This window comes from Sinohyriopsis cumingii, chromosome 5 (assembly GCF_028554795.1).
Source record: "Sinohyriopsis cumingii isolate HCF-2022 chromosome 5, ASM2855479v2, whole genome shotgun sequence".
NCBI classification, from domain to species: domain Eukaryota; kingdom Metazoa; phylum Mollusca; class Bivalvia; order Unionida; family Unionidae; genus Sinohyriopsis; species Sinohyriopsis cumingii.
The window spans coordinates 30,876,475-30,896,819 of NC_142965.1; the positions used below are offsets into that span (position 1 = coordinate 30,876,475).

Genomic DNA, 20,345 nt, shown 5'->3' on the forward strand with positions numbered 1-20,345 from the left:
TAGATTATTATGAAGAAGTGTCTGATGATTATAGATCTCTTGATGCAACGTTGAAGGAATTTAAAACATTAATCAGATTACAACCGAATAAAATTCAATGTGAAATCATGCGCGAAATAATTTCAGAGACTTCAATGAGCGACTTTTGGAAAACGTTGAGACCAAACGATTTGATAGTGGCAAGTAGAAAGATAGTCAGAGACACACTTCAGATGAAATTATTTTTACTGCAACGAGAAAAGTTTCCAATGTTGCCAGTGCCGTTGTGTTATAGACCAGCTGATACGCGGTTACAGAATATATATGTTGATATTCCTGGGAACTTGACAGAGTCAAGGAAACAGAATTTAGTATTAAATGATATTATCACAGTTGATGTCAATGTTGTTGAAGATGCACTAAAAATGAACAAATCCCCGTGGACGCTAGGATACGCAATGACGATACATTCATCTCAAGGACTAACTATTTCTGATACAGTTGTTTGGATTGTTGATGATCGAATCGAGTGGTCAAACTTAGTTTACTTGGCTGTGTCCAGAGTCAGAAGAATATCTCAATTGCGAAAAATTGTTTTGGATGAATCAATGGCTGATGATAATGAAAACAACAGTGATATAATAAGAAAAAAATTAGCCGGTTACAAACAGAGTGACAAAAAAAATAATCGCGATTTCAACCTCGATGTTGAATTTATCATGTGCTAGTTAAGTGATCTGGGCGGTAATTGTGTGTCCCCGGGAATTACTTGTAATTGTTCACGTGTGAATCCACGTTGAGGGGCAGTTGAATCCAGCCTGTAGATTGCTGGCCTACCAGTAGATCTAGTTATGTTAGATATCTTGTGTGTCTTGATGCTCCAGATAGGATCAGTCGCTCTTTTTTTACCACCTTCAAGTTCACCTGGTTCATATAAATATCTTACAGTGACATCACCCACCCAGTATTGGTTGTGCTGAAAAATCACGTCGTTGTACGGGTATATTTTTTTTGGTAATTGCATTAATAGGTTTCATGTTGGTTGTTTGAGTTATTCCATTATTTAATGCAGTTATCACGCTTGGTAATCTTGCAACCCATTCACGAGATCTCTTGTCTTGGATAAATTCTTTCGCGTACTGATATCCAAATAACCGCTCAGCAAGTGTTCGATTAAATCGCTCAACAATTGCCTGATCACGGTGAATTGCAGTATGCCCTCGTCTGATGGTGACATTATGTTGCTTCATCGTTGATGATACTGCACCCTGAAATTCTTTGCCAGGATCAACCTATAATAGATTTGGCCATCGCAGACCACCTCGTTGATAAATTCGTTCAAAAGCAGAAGCAACCTCAGACGCTGTTTTAGTCGTTAACGGTTCTGCTTCTTTGTATTTACTTGCAGCATCAACTACAGTTAACGCGTACTTGTATGTTCGACGACGAACGGTATCATGTGGCAGAAATAATATATCAGCCTGATGAACTTCATTAGGAACACTAACATTAAAATGTGCAAAATTAATTTTTCTAGGACGCGGTAGATAAATTTGCCATATTGTCTGTTTGGATAACCAATCTGCTGCAGTATCACGTGTGACTTTTGCTGCACTGGCAAGTTTGCTAATTGCTGTGCTACCTCTCCAGTATCCTCTTGGGGAATAATAAATCGACTCCATTATAATTAATTACCAGCGCCTAATACAAGCTTAGATTTCATTGCGGATTTTATTAGCCAACTAGCTAACTTTTCTTTGAAAGATTTATCAGTGATGGAATTTAACACGTGAATTAATTTCACATCCGCGAGATGTCTATCTTGTAGATTTTTACTTTTATAAGCTACATCATGGACATGGCATGCTTTATCGATAGCATTTATTGGTTCTTCTCCGGGTTTTGGTCGATCTTGGTCATCAAGTCTGATATCAAGTCGGGTTCCAGGACCACAGTAATTATATCCGGGTAGATGTTTTTCTCCTGGGTATTTAGCCCACGGAGCTCCTGGTAATTTTGCTAACTTGGCGGCAATATCACCTCCTTTTTATTTTTAGCTGGCTTTGGTTTCGGCTTTGGTTTTGGCACTGACTTTGGTTTTGGCGCTGACTTGCCACTGGGAATAAATTTAAACTTTTTTGTACCGCATCGCTCACACTTGCCTGAAACCGCAGATCTGTTATTTTTTGTTGTAACAGTTGTCAGATCACTTGTTGGGGTACGTGCTCTACATTTCACACAATATAAATCCATATTTATATTATATTATTCTAATGGAGATCACTGACTTTTCTGCTACAAGGAAACGAGAATCAGTTAAGCATCACGCAGCACTACCAAATTCTGTTCGTATAATTATAATTGGCCCATCTGGGAGTGGTAAGACGCAGTTGTTACTTAATTTAATAATAAAGTGGATGAAGTGGGACAAGTTGTATTTGGTAGCTCCATCTGTGGACGATCAACGATGCTACAAAGTGTTAAAAGATTTTAATGAAAGTGCAAAATCATTAAATGAAAACGGTGATGATGTTGCTGAATTTATAACTGACATTAATGAAGCACCATCTGTAGAAGATATTGATGGATTTATTAATAATTTAGTTGTGTACGATGATTTGATGTTGGATAAACAATCAAATCCTGCCAGGATATTTTCCAGAGGCAGACACAAAAACACTGATGTGATTTATGTAACCCAACGATATACTCAAATTCCTAAAGTGATCAGGGATAACTGTAATATTCTTGCTGTGTTTAATGGAGTTGATACACACACGTTACGAAATATACATCAGACTTGGTGCAGCGGTGATATGGACATAATTAAGTTTAGAAATTTATTTAGTAAGGCTCAGTCAACACCACACGGATTTATAACAATAAATTTACATGATCCTCGGACACGGTATCGAGTCGGGTTAGATACGATTTTTGGATAAATTGGTTTTCAAAAAAGGACACACACAAGCAGCAGGGAGGGCGCCGACAACAAAACGCAGCAACGACGGCGACAACTGCCTTTACAACGAAGCGTCATTTCGGCGTTTGGAGGCTTCTAAAAGTTGTAGGATTCGCCCTCCATAAAGGGCTTAGTTCGGCGTTTGGAGCCCTATGAAAGTTGTAGGATTCGCCCCCCCCCCCCCCACTGCTGCTCAAAAAATGTATTAAATAACTGAGTAAATATAGTGTTAATAATATGAGTATTGTACTTAATGCCTAGAAGTGGGTTCTTGCTTACCATTGTTACCTAGTAGTGGATTCTTGCTTACTGTTGATACCTAGAAGTAGATTCCTGCTTACTGATGTTGCCTAGAAGTGGGTTCATGCTTACTGTTGTTGCCTAGAAGTAGGTTCTTGCTTACCATTGTTACCTAGTAGTGGGTTTTTGCTTGCTGTTGTTACCTAGAAGTGGATTCTTGCTTACTATTGTTACCTAGAAGTGGGTTCTTGCTTACTGTTGTTACCTAGAAGTGGGTTCTTGCTTACTATTGTTACCTAATATTGGGTTCTTGCTTACTGTTGCTACCTAGAAGTGGATTCTTCTTGCTTACTGTTGTTACCTAGAAGTGAATTATTGCTTACTGTTGTAACCTATAAGTGGGATCTTGCTTACTGTTGTTACCTATAAGTGGAGTCTTGCTTACAGTTGTTACCTAGAAGTGGGTTCATGCTTATTGTTGTTACCTAGAAGTGGGTTCATACTTACTGTTGTTACCTAGAAGTGGGTTCTTGATTAATATTGTTACCTAGAAGTGGATTCTTGTTCACTGTTGTTACCTAGAAGTGGGTTTTTGCTTACCATTGTTATCTAGAAGTGGGTTCTTGCCTACTGTTGTTACCTAGAAGTGGGTTCTTGATTACCATTCTTACCTAGAAGTGAGTTCTTGATGTCTAATCAGTCTTAATTTCGACATTAATCCTAACAATCATACTTTGAATTTATGCCAATATCTACCATTAGCTGCCATTCAGAACATCTTGGTTATTTATGGAACAAGAATTGACGGAGAATCAAGGAATGTATTGAAGTATTTTTTTTCATTTGCATCTTCTTCGTCAATCCTATGTTCAATCAAATCATAGCCAAGATGGTCAGAATGTATATCTAATGTTTTTGCATACAGGAATTTATAAAGGAATCAAAATAGGCTGAGGAATTTACAACACTTATTGAAAACTGAACAGTGCAATGATACAAGGTTAAGCTATTACTGAGATGTTTAGAAAAAAAACTGTGGAATAAGAGCTGATAATATCATACTGTCTCCTTATTTGACTAATTTTATGGACTCCAACTCTTTCATCATAAAATATATACTTACCGGTGTCAGGTTTGGCAGTACTGGGGGTGGGAATGGCTGCTTTTGTAGTGGGCGGGACAGAGGTTGATGGGGTGGTACAATTTTTACAGCTCCTTCTACAATTGGCCTCCATCCAATCTAGGTTATTCAAACATTCTCCTCTCTGTGCTTTATAATCACACTGACTGTCATCAAATATGTTTACACACTCCTCTGTTTAACAAAAAGACAATCCCCGTATTTCACATCACAATATTTTCATTGATACAACAAACTCGAAGGTAACTCAAATATTCATTGCTTACTCAAACAGTGAGAAATTGAAGCAAAACCACATGTCACTTAAAGAAGGACAAAAAGATAATTTGCAACTGGCTAAAATATGGATCATGAATTTGTGAAACACCACATAAAAATATTACAATATAATTTTTGTCTCGTTTTTGCAACAAAACCATCTTAAACTGACAAAAGGGTCTGATGGTTTGAATTTTAAAACATGCACTTCAATATCTGTAAAGAAAGAAGCCTTTGCCTACACAAGCTAGAGCATTTCCTCAGATGCCATAGGTCATGGGTTTGAACCCCGGCCTAGTCATACCAAACACTTATAAAAATGGTACTAACAGCTGCCTTCTAGGCGCTCAGCATTAAGAGGTTAGTGTTAGGACTGGTTGGCCTGGTGTCAGGATAATGTGACTAGGCGGGACATCATGCTACATATCTGTGGCATGATGCCTCAGTGCTAGACATCACTGTAAACTGCCACATTGCAGACATCGTAGCGATATGACTGAAAAATTGTTAAAGCTATGTTAAAAATCCAAATCACACATACTGACACACAAACCCCCTTAGACAAGCACTTAAATATAAGGAAAAATTTATATACATATTGTTTTAACTTTATGTGTGCATCGTGAAATATTACCTTGCTTCATAATGATGGAGAATTTAAAATTATTTGTTCTACTATTATATTTTGGTTGAGAAGATTTTCAAAATGAAACATACTTGAAGGACATTTTTTACAGGACCTTCTGCAATTAGGAATCATCCAGTCCGGATTAACCTCACATTCTCCAGTCTCGGCCCAACCTTCACACTCGATGCTATTGTGGATGTCACGGCAATCACCTGACATGAATGTAAGTGTTGACATTAACAAACTCAAGTCAATGATCATACCTTTTTATCTGACGTAAACTTGTTCAACGAGGTAGAAGGAACGTGAACTTAAAAAACTTTTCAACAAACAAAACAAAATGCATGAGTTGCTGGCTACAGACGTAAAATAATTGTAATATAAATCACAGGGTCATACACTATTGAAATATTTATAGCAGTCAAGAATTCTGTTACAGTTTGACACAGTTCATCTTCTGAAAAAATGAATCTGACTGTCTAAAGAAATTAAAATAAAAAACCATCCAATGAGGTAAAGATAAAAGGGTTTTTCCATGCCCATTCATGACAAATAAACATGAGTCAACACATAAATTAATAATTAAATGTAATTTTGTTTTTTATTCATTTATTTTTATTTTTATTATTATTATTTTAATTCCAAACTTTTGCTTTGTCGCATATGCAATCCATATTTGTATTTGATTGCTATATTTGTCACATGTATGTTTCATAAGTATTTTCAAGTAAGTAGTTTGTGTTGATCTATTAGTCAAATACTGAATAAACACTGTAAATTATAGTCATAATAGGGGTTTCACCCTATTCTGTTGTCAATACATATGGATGATTCGTTACCAGACCTACAACAGTCCTTAAGATGTACTTTACTCTAAAATATACTTCACAAGTGTGACTGGGAAGTGTACTATTTTACTTTTTTTTTAAAATTTACTAGATGACGACTATGGAGTAAATTTCGAAGCTAGTTTGCCTTGAGCGCAGTACAGTACAGAAACCTTGAAAGAGGTGCATGGAGCTAAAATGAAATAATTAGAAGCATTGTTGCACATCGAAATGAATGGCTCAAATCTACATTGAATTAAGTTCAACAGTTTTTGAAGAGGTGAATGCTACAACAATGTTGGTATGGCAAGATAATTTTTATCATTTCACTTTGAATGGGCTAAAAGTGCGGTAAAAGTTAGTTGTGTTTAAGAAGCTTAATCAAAAACATTAAAAGATTTATTAAAATATTTCAGAGAAGATACAGATTTGAAGATTCCATTTGGTGATCATACCATTCAAATAAACAACATCTGCATGATAGAGGATTGCCAAATCATGCAGTATGAAGAAGGAATAAATTAATTTCTTATGTTGGTAAGTACACTAATATTTACTCGGGAAACATTTTATTACAGCTTAAACATCATGCCAAACTTATATATAACGATTTAAAGAAAACAGACAGAATTTATAGAAACACTCAATGATTATATTACACAAATTTCCATACTTACATTTCTATGTTAGCCATATGGATAACAAGTGGCAGACAGATAATAATGACATGTAGGCATTTGGAAATAACCCAAAACAATGGAAACATACATTTTGACAGTGATTTCTGTCTTCTTAAGAAATCCATGGTATTTCAAAAAGTGGAAACAAAGATGGAAGATATACAATATGAACTATAAAGTCTTCAAAGAGCAAAAACCTAAAAATAAAGCTTGATGAAAGAATATTGTTTTACAAAAAAAAATCAAAACTACTTATTAACTTGCTCAGATAAAATGAATAGCAAAAGGAATGTACAACTAATCAAGATTTATCACCATTTGCCAAACTGAGCAACTGAATATAGGATAGCATGCATATAGCATGCCAAAAAGTCATTAACGAGATAAATGCAAAACATAAACCCAAGTCAGAAAAAGATGAATTATGTAGGTTATTTTAAGTTCTCTCATTGTAAGGGTGGGATAGTAACAGAAATGCATTCCATCATTAATTTTACAGTTCTAGCTTCAATGGTGAATGAGAGATGAACAACAAACACAAAATTTAAAAAAAGTAATTGAAGTCTAAACAAGAAATATTGGTGACAGTGGCCTATTTTTCAGATGAGGGTTTAAAACTCATGATGATGAACCCCCTCACCAAGATTCATGATCCCAGGTAGAACAGCATTATAAAAGGACTAAGAAAAACACACAGTCATGTGATAAGCACAAAAATTTAACTTAAACCAGTACATTATGAAATGTCGGTCACAGTGGCCCACTTTCTCTGGGCAAGTTATTAAGACAGCTGTAAACAATCATGAAATTTAATGCTTAAATTATGACCAGAAAGAAAACAGAATTTAATAACAGTCAGTGAAGTGGGAACAATGAATTGCAGTGACCTATGTTAAAATTGAGGATGTAGAACTTCTGACAAGCAGACTTTTGATAAGGTTTATGACATTGATATATATATATATATACACACACACACACATGTATATATATAAAGGTGCATGGTATTAACAATATACTGGAATAACGCAGTATTGTTTCCAGTGAAACATACCTGTCACAACACTCTTTCACTGTACCAGTACATGAGTAATTTCCATCAGTTTGAAATGTATGGAAATCACAGGTAATATTATTATGAATTTAGTGAATGTTTTCATTTTTCATGATCAAAGTAATTCAATAAACTATTATTTATATATATATACAAACAGTTGTATTTGTCACAAATTGAATATTACAAATATAATTATATTTATGACAATGTATGCCAGTAGGATGGGCAAATGAGAAGTTGTGAAAGGTATTTGGAGAAAAGCCAACTTTTGGAAAATGTTCAGAATAATGAAAATCTGCTTTTTCTTTAGCAATTTACTAGAATATGTTACTGTGTTAAATGTGAAATTTCTTAAGTCCGCTAAATATTTTCTAGTTTGTTGAGTGTGTTTTATGTTTACTGGCCGCCATTGATACATATCTTGCTCAGGTGTTGAAGTTCCATTCAAAGTTTCTCTGCCAATTGTATGAATAGTGTAGCCAGTTAAATGTAGGCTGCATTGTCAACACTGTTTTAATCAACAATCTCTCTAATGTCAGCGGGCCCTGAGTGGCCGAGTGGTCTAAAGCGCTCTTCGTTACGGATCACTGCCATCTCACCTCTGTCTGCGGCGGTTCGAGTCTAAGATTCAGCCAATGTGGGCATGTGAGAAAGCCTGCCAGTAGCTTCTCATGGGTCGGTGGTTCTTTCCGGGGTTTTCCGGGTTCTTCCTCCACCATTAATACTGGCTGCCATGTATAACCTATCGTGCTGAAAAATGGTGTTAAACCCCACAACAACAACAACAACAACAACTCTAATGTCAGCACACTGTCTTTGTAAGCTATAATATAAGTCTTTTGCTTGGGAGTAAGCTATAGTGTAGGCTTAATTATCCAACTTTAGTTAAATTAACATTAACCATTTCAATATTCTGGGAGGCAGAGATTTCCTTTTAAGCTGAGGTGTTTTATTTCTTTTAACTCAAGATATTCATTTTATTTCAATAATATAAAATATATCATATGGTGTCTTTTATATAAATCAGAAGAAGAAATATTTTTTCACCTACTGACTGACAGAAATGATAGTTCAATGGATTAAGTGCAGTTTAAGTAATACACAATGCATCCTTCCCTGGCGCCTCTTTGTCTACTATGGTTTCTCTGCCCAGATATGATGTCATTGCAGTCAATATTTACTAATAAGCTAGTAACTAAATTTAGATATGTTGTCATTGTGAACCAATCAGATGACTGAGTTGGAACATGTGATCAAACATTTATTAGTTAGGGCCTCAGTTATATAGCAACTGGGAAGTCTGCAGAAATGTGTTCTTTTCAGTGCAGATGATGCATTTAACTTAACATTATGACTATTTGCAGAAAGAACCATCTGCCTCCCATCCTTCCACCATGTTGTTTATTTGGGACATTTCTTGCATATCAGCCCATTCCAGCTCTGTTCTGGGGGCCAATGCTAAGTCAGTTGATGTTCGTTATCACAGTAATCCTCAGGATCAGATTTAATGAGTTTTAGTTATCAGTGTCTCTAAATACCTCATATCAGCCTATTGCAGCTCCACATACAGGTGTCGGACACTCTTCAGAACCCTACAAACTCCTCTGAGTCTCTCTTCCTGAGGTATTCCCTTGCCATGCTGAGCCATTGCCAGGTTTCATGCATTCATAACTTTGCTTTCGACCCCCAAGCTATTGACTGACAGAAAGTTTTTAAAAAAATATGTCAGGCCCCCATTTTATAACAATAAATTGCTGGTTCCAAAAATTTTTTTGTAGTATTCTGTTGTATGGATTGTGATATGTTTAGACCACCACAGTATAAACACACACAAACACACATGCAACCACACACACACACACACACACACACAACCACACACACACAAATACATTGTACACAAAATTCCATTTGATCATGTGCTAAACACAACAGACATAACCTTTGTCAGTAATTTGTCAAATGTAAATTTCAGTAACCTTCTTCTGTTATAAGAGTGTGTACGTGCGGGAATAATCGAGATGCACCATATCATTTAGTTTGATTATTCCATCACAAAAATATTATTCTAAGTTGAGAAATAAACTTTAAACACGAAAGTTAATCAACTGACAATCTGGAAGAGGAAGAACTTTTTACTTAAATTAATTGTTATTAGTGTACAAATAAAGGTAATCTAAAAAGTGTCAGTGATACATGTTTATGTTTGCTAAATAATATTTGGTATAGCTTTTACCTGCAGACAAATGTCAATGAATAGCTTTACAGGCAGAAAAATGTCAATGAATAGCTTTACCTGCAGACAAATGTCAATGAATAGCTTTACAGGCAGACAAATATCAATGAATAGTTTTTACATGCAGACAAATGTCAATGAATAGCTTTACATACAGACAAATGTCAATGAATAGCTTTACATGCAGACAAATGTCAATGAATAGCTTTACATACAGACATATGTCAATGGATAGCTTTACATGCAGACAAATGTCAATGAATAGCTTTACATGCAGACAAATGTCAATGAATAGTTTTTACATGCAGACAAATGTCAATGAATAGCTTTACATACAGACAAATGTCAATGAATAGCTTTACAGGCAGACAAATGTCAATGAATAGCTTTACATACAGACAAAGGTAAATGAATAGCTTTACATGCAGACAAATGTCAATGAACAGCTTTACATGCAGACATATGTCAATGGATAGCTTTTACCTGCAGACAAATGTCAATGAATAGCTTTACAAGCAGACAAATATCAATGAATAGTTTTTACATGTAGACAAATGTCAATGAATAGCTTTACATACAGACAAATGTCAATGAATAGCTTTACAGGCAGACAAATGTCAATGAATAGCTTTACATACAGACAAATGTCAATGAATAGCTTTACATGCAGACAAATGTCAATGAATAGCTTTACATACAGACAAATGTCAATGAATAGCTTTACAGGCAGACAAATGTCAATGAATAGCTTTACATACAGACAAATGTCAATGAATAGCTTTACATGCAGACAAATGTCAATGAATAGCTTTACATACAGACAAATGTCAATGAATAGCTTTACAGGCAGACAAATGTCAATGAATAGCTTTACATACAGACAAAGGTCAATGAATAGCTTTACATACAGACAAATGTCAATGAATAGCTTTACAGGCAGAAAAATGTCAATGAATAGCTTTACATGCAGGCAAATGTCAATGAATAGGTTTACATACAGACAAATGTCAATGAATAGGTTTTACATGCAGACAAATGTCAATGAATAGCTTTACAGGCAGACAAATGTCAATGAACAGCTTTACAGGCAGACAAATGTCAATGAACAGCTTTACATGCAGACAAATGTCAATGAACAGCTTTACATGCAGACATATGTCAGTGGATAGCTTTACATGCAGACAAATGTCAATGAATAGCTTTACAGGCAGACAAATGTCAATGAATAGCTTTACAGCCAGAAAAATGTCAATGAATAGCTTTACATGCAGACAAATGTCAATGAATAGCTTTATAGCAGAAAAATGTCAACAAATAGCTTTACATGCAGACACATGTCACTGAAAAGCTTTACATACAGACAAGTGTCAATGAATACACAATTTGCGCTACATTGCTATACACTGCAATCTTGCCATTTAATACAAAGTCTCCCTGAAATAGCTACAGAAGCTTACAATAGGATAATGATCAAACATGAATATTGAAAACTTCTCCAAGTTAATTATTTCAGGATCTTGTGACACATTGATGCTAGCAGACAATATGGTTACCCAATAAATCATAATTCTGATTTCTTGAAGTAAATCTATGTTTGAGAATCAAACCAAATCAAAACAAGTTAAAACTGAATGTGCAACATTGCACCCAGAAAAGTACATAGTCAGTGCAATCAGTGACCACTTAAAACATAATGCTAACATAAATGACAGTCAAAGAAAGACTTAAATAATTAAATCTAACAAAAACTTAAAAGCTAATGAATTAGTTTAATAGAAAATATAAACAACAATTTCTCAGCACTGATACCATGTCAGAGTTGCTAATTACATTTAAAACAGACCACCAAAAGGCAGAGAGCATAAAAAACAAAATGATTATGAAGGGCAGCACGATTAGATCTATGAAAACAAAAGACAATTTATCTATTACAGATTTGAGTGTGAAAATAAAAGACTGTCACATTTCAGACCTTTAACAATAACTTGCATGCTTAGATACAAAGAAAGGCTATAATTGAAGAACTAGAAAATAACATCAGCATATGACATGGCAGAAACTTGGATAAAATGAATGAAAAAGATCTGAATGATTTGAAAGAAAAGTTAATGGAAACAGATGCACTGAAAACTCATATATTTAGATATGATGGCATTAAGTGGTAGAACTGATACATTTATAACCTATGCATATATTAACATTTACACTGAACTGAACACAGACCTACAGAGATTTTCACTAAGTATTAGAGTGGGTGAATTGAAACAGAAAATTGATATAAGCAATCAGGAGTTAGACGAAAAATGAAAACTAATTCCTGGATTTATATTGCTTATAGATTTAAATGTTCATGAAATTAATGATTTTTCAGATGGTATTGATATGATGGCAACTGAAGATGCAGTGTACATAAAAGCAGAAAACTTGGATAGAGTTCTACTTGAAATCAACCCCATAAATAGATTCATGTACAATTTTAAAATTATGTTATTAAAAAAGACAGTTGGTTTATAGGGATCAAACCATCAATTCAATTTCCATAGACCTCAATGTTGCTGCATGACAAAAAACCCAGCTATTTTGTGCACTAGATGACCTGTTATATGATACAGTCATTTCTTGATTAAAGCAAATTTTCTGTAAAATAAAAAATAAGATGTAAACCCGAGGATTGTGTTCCCAACTCAAATATGCTTGTTCTATCTTCAATAAATTAGGTTATGTAGCTAGTAAGCAGAGCTAATCAGTAAAAGGAGTTAATTGATCTTTACTCACCTTTATATTCAGGTGTTGGTGATGGTGGAGGAGGAGTTGTTGGGAGTGGCTTACCACAAGCTCCACAAGACTTTCTGCAATTTGGAATCATCCAGAGGGGATTGGCACCACACTCCCCCTCTTTTGCCCACTGGTCACAGTCGGCACTTTTTGGATGGATGTTTGCACAGTTAGCTACAGCTAAATACATTTATATAGATTAAACAATAAGTTCTGACACATATACCTTATTCAAATTCACTTTTGAAAAGGATAGGTTTCCATTAGATGGGCTATAACTAGCCAGTAGAATCACAACTATGCATAGCAAGTTGAATGATACTTTTCTACCTTACAGGTTACCAACTGTCAGTTAGTGGGATTAGAAAATGCAACAGTGTTAAATATTTTGAAACCAACAAGCAGTTAATATATTCAGTGATCAGAAAAGAATTAAAAATGATTCCCATTCAGCATAAGTTAAAGGCTTCAATGCTTCGTTGTTAAAAATTACTACATCTAAAAATACAACATATGGAACGTTTGATCTTAAAATTGTTATTAATGGCATGTACTATCATCATCATCATCATCATCATTATTATTCATAAAGACCAATTCAGTGACATAATAATCAATGCATGGTCTCTTTAGGGGCCGACCATTTAAGTTTAGGTTGCGTTGGGGAAATTTTAATTTTCTTTCCAAACAGGACAGTTTTAATTCTTTTATCTCAAGATAATGTTATTCTTCAACTAATGTAATGGATTCAAATAGCTTTTTTTCCCTATGCATCTGAGCAAGGTTACATTTTTTCAAGCTTTTTGACAGCCAGAGTAGTTGTGTTTTCTTCGATAATATTCTTAATTTAAATTGTCCCAGTTTTTTCACATAATCATTTAATATAACTGCATGCTTTAAGGTGAATAAGTTTCCTATATGAATGCAGCTCACCTGAGTTCTGAAGAAGAATGATTTGACTTATACAAGGTGAAGTTCTGAATAAGGTCTAGAGGCAGCCATGGTTCTAATTAAGGCCTAGAGACAGTCATTGTTCTGATTAAGGCCTAGAGACAGTCATGGTTCTAATTAAGGCCTAAAGATAGTCATGGTTCCAATTAAGGCCTAGAGAAGGCCATGGTTCTAATTAAGGCCTGGAGACAGTCAGATTTATAATTAAGGTCAAGAAACAGTCATGGTTCTAATAATGACCTAGAGACCGCCATGGTTCTAATTAACGTCTAGAGACAGTCATAGTTTTTATTAAAGCCTAGAGACAGTCATGGTTCTGATCGGTCTAGAGACAGTCATAGTTCTGATTATCAAGACCTAGAGACAGTCATGGTTCTGATTAAGGCCTAGAGACAGTCATGGTCTTGATTATGGTTCTAATTAAGGTCTAGAGACAGCCATGGTACTAATTAAGGCCCAGAGACAATCATGGTTCTGATTAAAGCCTAGAGACAGTCATGGTCCCGATTAAGGTCTAGAGACACTCGTGATTCTGATTAAGGTTCTAATTTCAACCTAGATACAGTCATGGTTCTAATTAAGGCCAAGAGACAGTCATGGTTCTGAATTAGTGAACGTCCCTGTTATAACCTGTGCATTTATTAATTTGGTGAGTACGCATGAATGCATTCAATTTTACTTCTAGTTGTATACAGACTGCACAACTTGTATGCATGAATGCATTCAGCTTTTCTTCTAGCTGTATATAGACTGCACAACTTGTAGATTGAATGCATTCAGTTTTACTTCTAGTTGTATATAGACTGCACAACTTGTAGACTCACGTGACAACCTGTGCATTTCTACACTAAATATTATGTCTTCCTCATCTTTCCTCCAATAGAGTTACAAATCTAAATCTGTGTTACAATCCATGGATCAAAGACCATGACCTAAAGCATCTAAAACACCAATTGAGTGTATTGGACATGATCCTGTAACAGTATAATTTATCAATTCACAATTTCAAGCCTTAAATCAGTATTTCATGTCACATACCACAAACAAGCCCCAAACATCCAGCAAACAGAATTGTTCATATCTGTAAGTAGTGAACATGTATAGGTGAAAATATTCCCCCCCCCCCCCTCCAATTCTGGTATTAGGAACGTTTAACATGACCCATTTTAAAAAAATAATCCATGCTACCATAAAGTTCAGCGAATAATGTTCAGTATGATGTAGAAATATCTTTTCAGCACCAGTTCCGTGCAATCAAACCAATAATCACTAAAAGCTATCACGTCTGTAAATGAATATGTAGATACAGTAATTTTTGTTATTATTATTATTATTGATATTATTATTATTATTATTATTATTATTGTTATCATGCTAAAGTGAAGCAACAATTGCTCTTTTTAAAATGAAACAACTTAAATTTTGATTTCTCGTGGAGATTGGTTTAATCTGTAGTATACATGGACTACTGGATTGTTCTTTATGTGTGTGCGTACCATGGTCTGTACATCAGTGTATTTTACTTACTGCTGCCAGATCCTATACTGCTGCGACAAGCCTCGCAGCAGTTATTTTCCATCCACATTTTGTTAGAAACACAATCACCTTCCTCAGCCCACTTACTGCATTTCTCAGTCAAGTATCGGTTCGAACAGCCACCTAGTAATAAGCCCATGGAATTGTTTTCGATAAATAATTTGGTTAGTTAGAAGTGAATGAACATGTCATACATGATGCTGTTAGCTTTGTTTACACTTCACTAGGTGTTACTAGTCATCTAGAATGGCAATGAACAGATAATGCAATATCGGTCGTCATTTTGACATATTCGGTGAGGTGTCAATCGAGCAATAGATGCATCAGTATTTATCCATAAATTACATCGGAATAATATGAAATGCTTTTTCCAAAGATGGCACAGTTGTCACCTTGCGGAATATATGTCAAACCGACTCCAGATATTTCCATGACACCATGCCAAAATCAAACCATAATGATCCCAGATATTTCAGTATCTGATCATTAACAGACAATTTAACTAATGACATCCTTTGCATCTAGGAACTGTCCATTTTGGCAGTTTGTTACGTGAGTAGTAATCCTGTCGTTGTTATTGGAAATGGAAGCAGCCTAAAGGGAACTAGTTCACAAAATCCTTAATTTTTTAAAAGTGCCAAAATAAAAGCCATTATGTTGTTGACTTTCAATCTAAAATGAATTTGATGGTTGCTTTCTATCAAATTATTGTTTATGTAGTAGTAGCAGCGGTAGTTTCTATTTCCTCCAGTAATAAAGATTTAAATAATGAAATGCAAATAAAAAGGGCACAACAGTAGAAAACATAAATATAATATACACTCAGGGATGGTCCTGGCTTTTAAAAAGCTGTCGCCAAAAAAATCGCCAACCTCAATATTCTGTCGCCAATTTTCAAAAAGTGTCGCCGGAACAAGTAGTGTACATTTTTTCAAGTGTTAATTTAGTCTATTAATGTAACAGGCAATGAAAATTACAAAAGATGGGTTAGTTAATACTCTAATTACAACAAGCATTAACAAAATGTTACCAAGTGTTACATGAAGATACGTCGCGATTTTAGGGCTGCCCACTTGTTGAATGCAGTTTCAAAGTCTAATTTTTCACATCTGTACATGCTGATTCTTATTAAATTCTCGAGAGATGAGATGCAGAGTTTATTTCTGATGTCAGTTTTTATGAGGTTCATCTTACTGAATCCATGTTCACAGTCTACAGTGCTGACAGGTGACACCAGTAGTCTCTTAGCAGCCCCCCCCCCACCTTATGGCTAGCTCCACAAAGCTTGTAGTGAATTGCTTCCTAAATCCCAAGACTGATCACTGAATGCTGTATACATTTTCTCGACAAGCAAAATAGGATCTCCATTCCCACGAATGAAACTTACATGAGTCAACACCTGGCAATATTGGACCGTATATATAAGCATAAATTCACACCTAATTTAGGGATTCTTTCACTCCTGTATTTTGAGAAATAAATAATTATTATTAATTATGCAAAACTGTTTGGTTTTTTTAGCTATTTCTTGTTGCGGAGTTTAAGTCTCTGCAGCCGTAACACGGATTGGTGGCAATAGGAAAAGATCAATGAGTAAAATGCTGTACTGGCGACAGATATAATTGTGATTGAGATTTTTTCCATTTGCTTTGTATTTATACTCAGTAGTTGGTACTTCAAAGGTTATCAGTTTTCTATGAAGGTTCAACAAAACTACTGTATAGATATATGTAAAAAAAAACAAAAAAAAAACAACAGAAGGATTAAGCCATTCAATTAATTGTATCTGTTCTATTGGCGGAGTTTAAGTCTCTGCAGCCGTAACACGGACGGGTGGCAATAGGAAAAGATCAATGAGTAAAATGCTGTACTGGCGACAGATATGATTGTGATTGAGATTTTTTCCATTTGCTTTGTATTCATACTCAGTAGTCGGTACTTCAAAGGTTATGTAAAAAAAAAAAAAAAACAACAGAAGGATTAGCCATTCAATTAATTGTATCTGTTCTATTGACGTCTTCAGAAGTCGGTCAGTTGTAGGTATAGTTCGGTAACATGATTGACTGTAACACAGCATACAGTACTCCGCTCAGATGTCAGCATAAGCAGATTATGATGTAACAATGCACTGTAAAGATGGGGTTGTCAATACGAACAAAATATCGTTTGTGTAACAGATCGATTCCAGTGCATTGCTTAGTCAAGTTTGTGGCTTCCTTTCATTCTCCCTTTTAATTTATCCAGTCCAAATCCATGATTGTATGTACAAATTAAATAACCAAAAAGTCTGTCGCCAAAAAAATCGCCAGATGGGATATTTTTGTCGCTAATAAGGAAAAAAAATCGCAATTTGCGACATTGGCGAAGCCCAGGACGATCCCCGACACTGACACTTTGTAATCACACACTCATTCAATCAGTTCAAACACATATTTTACAAACAAACAAATGCAAACACAAGAATGGAAAAAAACTTTCATTATTCTTATGAAATGTGACTTATTACAAACTAAACACTTTTAAACAATGATAAAAGTTATGTCTTTCAGGGGAGATAAGTTTTATGACTAATATCCAGAAAAGGAAGATCCATTCACAGTTAATTAAATGATCAAGTTATAAGTACAGAAGGAAACAAATCTCTTTTATAAAATAGAAAACTGAATCAGCGTTTTAAGAGAAGGACTTGATATAACAAACAATTGCTTTTATATAAAAGAGAGCAAGAAAGAAAGGTGCATCTAATGTATCATTGAGAGTTCCCTGGGGCAAGGATTATCCAGTCTGATGGGTATCATTTTGTTGTAACTTTATTTTGAGCATTCCTGTTCAGTTTATAGAATATGTTGAAAACTTCTACCATAATGCCTAGCTAACTAAGCTTATAAATGAGATAATTTATATGTACGTTATCAAAGCTTTCAGCATTTAAAATGCATGCAAACAATTTTCCACTGCACTCTGTGGCATAGCAAATGCATTCATTGACAATGAAGGTGACGGTCTTGCTAATGGAATCTTCTGGATACCTTTATTAATATGGGTATAAGGAAAGCTGACCATTCTGGGAGACTATTCTTGTGTCACCTCTGGTGGGTCGTAATCGGTATGGTTACATGTGCAGATCTTTAGGGTTAATACAATATTTATAAATGATCCCAGTTCAAAATGTCACTGTTAAGTTGCACATCTAAGAACCGTTGCTATTACTCTGTTTTCTAGTCATGACCTTGATCTCTTACCTTTCGTCCCAGCAATCCCTTGCAAACTTTTGTGGCCTTGGCGAGTCTAAGTGCAGCATGTAATTACAATCAAATGTTGCATACCAAACAAGTGTACAGAATTTTCACAAAATGTTTAGACAAAGACTGATGCCAGAATAGAATGGATCAATAAAACAAAAGGATGGAAAGATACACAATGCTGTTAATGCCTGAGCATTTTGTGTCAGTCAGGTAACACAGATACACTTCATGAAAGAATATATTTGTTTCAGTGTCATCCTTATGTGTGCATTAATCAAGAATTTAATCATTTACCACGTAAATTCATTATACCAGCAATATTACTCATCATGTATTCAAGAAATAAGTAGCTTTAGCAGTCAGATAAAATATTTATTGGTAAAGGAATATATATTAGGACTGTGTGTGTATATATATATATATATATATATATGTCACGTTTGCCTGCCCGTGATTATGTAAGTCAGGAACAAAGGGATGGGTTAGCGCCATGAGTATGTCGACCCTGCACTGCCGTGGCGATTTGTGCAGGAGGTCGCAACTCTGGCGCAGTTGCACAAATACGCTGCAGAAGGAACGGAGAAAGAAACTCCGAATGGCGCGGTGAAGTTTGAGTACAAGAAGGGGATCTTGTATCACCACGCCAGGAAAGGCAGCGAACACTTTAAGCAAGTCGTCGTGCCGAAAGAGAAGCGAGGTGAAGTGTTAAAACTCACACACAAAAGTCTCATGGGAGGACACATGGGAATTACTAAGATGCGTGACCGTCTTATCAAAGAATTCTGCTGGCTAGGGGTCCAGGGAGATGTCAAGCGGTTCTGTCTCTCCTGTGACAAGTGTCAGAGAATGGCACCGAAAACGGATCATCGACCTGTCCCCTTGGGGAGTAAAACCCCTTATCGATGAACCATTGTGATGCGTTGCGATGGACTTAATCAGACCGATAAAACCCGCGTCATCGCACGGCAATCAGTATATGTCACGTACGGCAGTCAGAAATTGTCTGCTGCTGAGAAAAACTACTCCGTATTGGAGAGGGAATGACTCGAAATCATGTTCGGAATGTCACGGTTCAAGCGGTACTTGTACGGGCGCAAGTTCATATTGGAAACTGACCACCAACCTCTCGCCTATCTCGCGCAGGCAAAATTGTTGAATGGACGCTTGATGCGATGGCCGTTGTTCTTACAGATGTACCAGATGCAGATTAGATACGTGAAGGGAACCGAGAATGTAGGCGCTGATTTCATGAGTAGGAGCGCTGAAATGTCATAGGTCACTCTGTAGATAACCGTATGTTGTGTGTATATTCATGTCCGTAGTCAGCGTGTAGTGTCGCTATAATTTTGTTATTTTATTACACGTAGTAACGTGCATTTGCATTTGAAGTAATTTGTTGAAAAAAATCCCGATTTTATTCTCAAGCATGGGGGGTGTGTCACATTTGCCTGCCCGCGATTACGTAAGGCAGGAACAAAGGGATGGGTTAGCGCCATGAGTATGTCGACCCTGCACTGCCGTGGCGATTTGTGTTTGTACAAGAGTTCTCTTCGTTAGGTGTCAAAACTAACATGTAGATGTTAGAAGCTTTGCGCTCGAACAAAGGACCCTCGATGCTGTTGTAAATCTCTCCATGTTGACAGATGGCCTGAGGCTCGTCTGTTAAGCTGGACCGACTGGGATGAATTGATATCCAATCGGAACTGAGGAAGGGTGGGGCCATCAATTCGAACCAGAATTTAACAGTCATTTGGGCTGGGAACGAATTAGTCATTGTGAAGCATCGTGCTTACAAGTTGTAGCAATAACGCCGGGAGCCACTCGTGATTT

At 35.8% G+C, this 20,345-nt stretch overlaps 1 protein-coding gene across 1 annotated transcript in view; it reads right to left on the reverse strand.

The window, feature by feature from the left end:
• LOC149798875 (uncharacterized) overlaps positions 1–20,345 on the reverse strand; it is a 147,182-nt gene that overhangs the window by 20,362 nt on the left and 106,475 nt on the right. Inside the window, exons 11-14 of the mRNA XM_089957790.1 lie at positions 15,262–15,393; positions 12,784–12,963; positions 5,298–5,420; positions 4,305–4,496 (exon numbers count right to left, since the gene is read on the reverse strand). Of these exons, the coding sequence (XP_089813916.1) occupies positions 4,305–4,496; positions 5,298–5,420; positions 12,784–12,963; positions 15,262–15,393 (627 nt within the window). The remainder of the gene's footprint in view (positions 1–4,304; positions 4,497–5,297; positions 5,421–12,783; positions 12,964–15,261; positions 15,394–20,345) is intronic.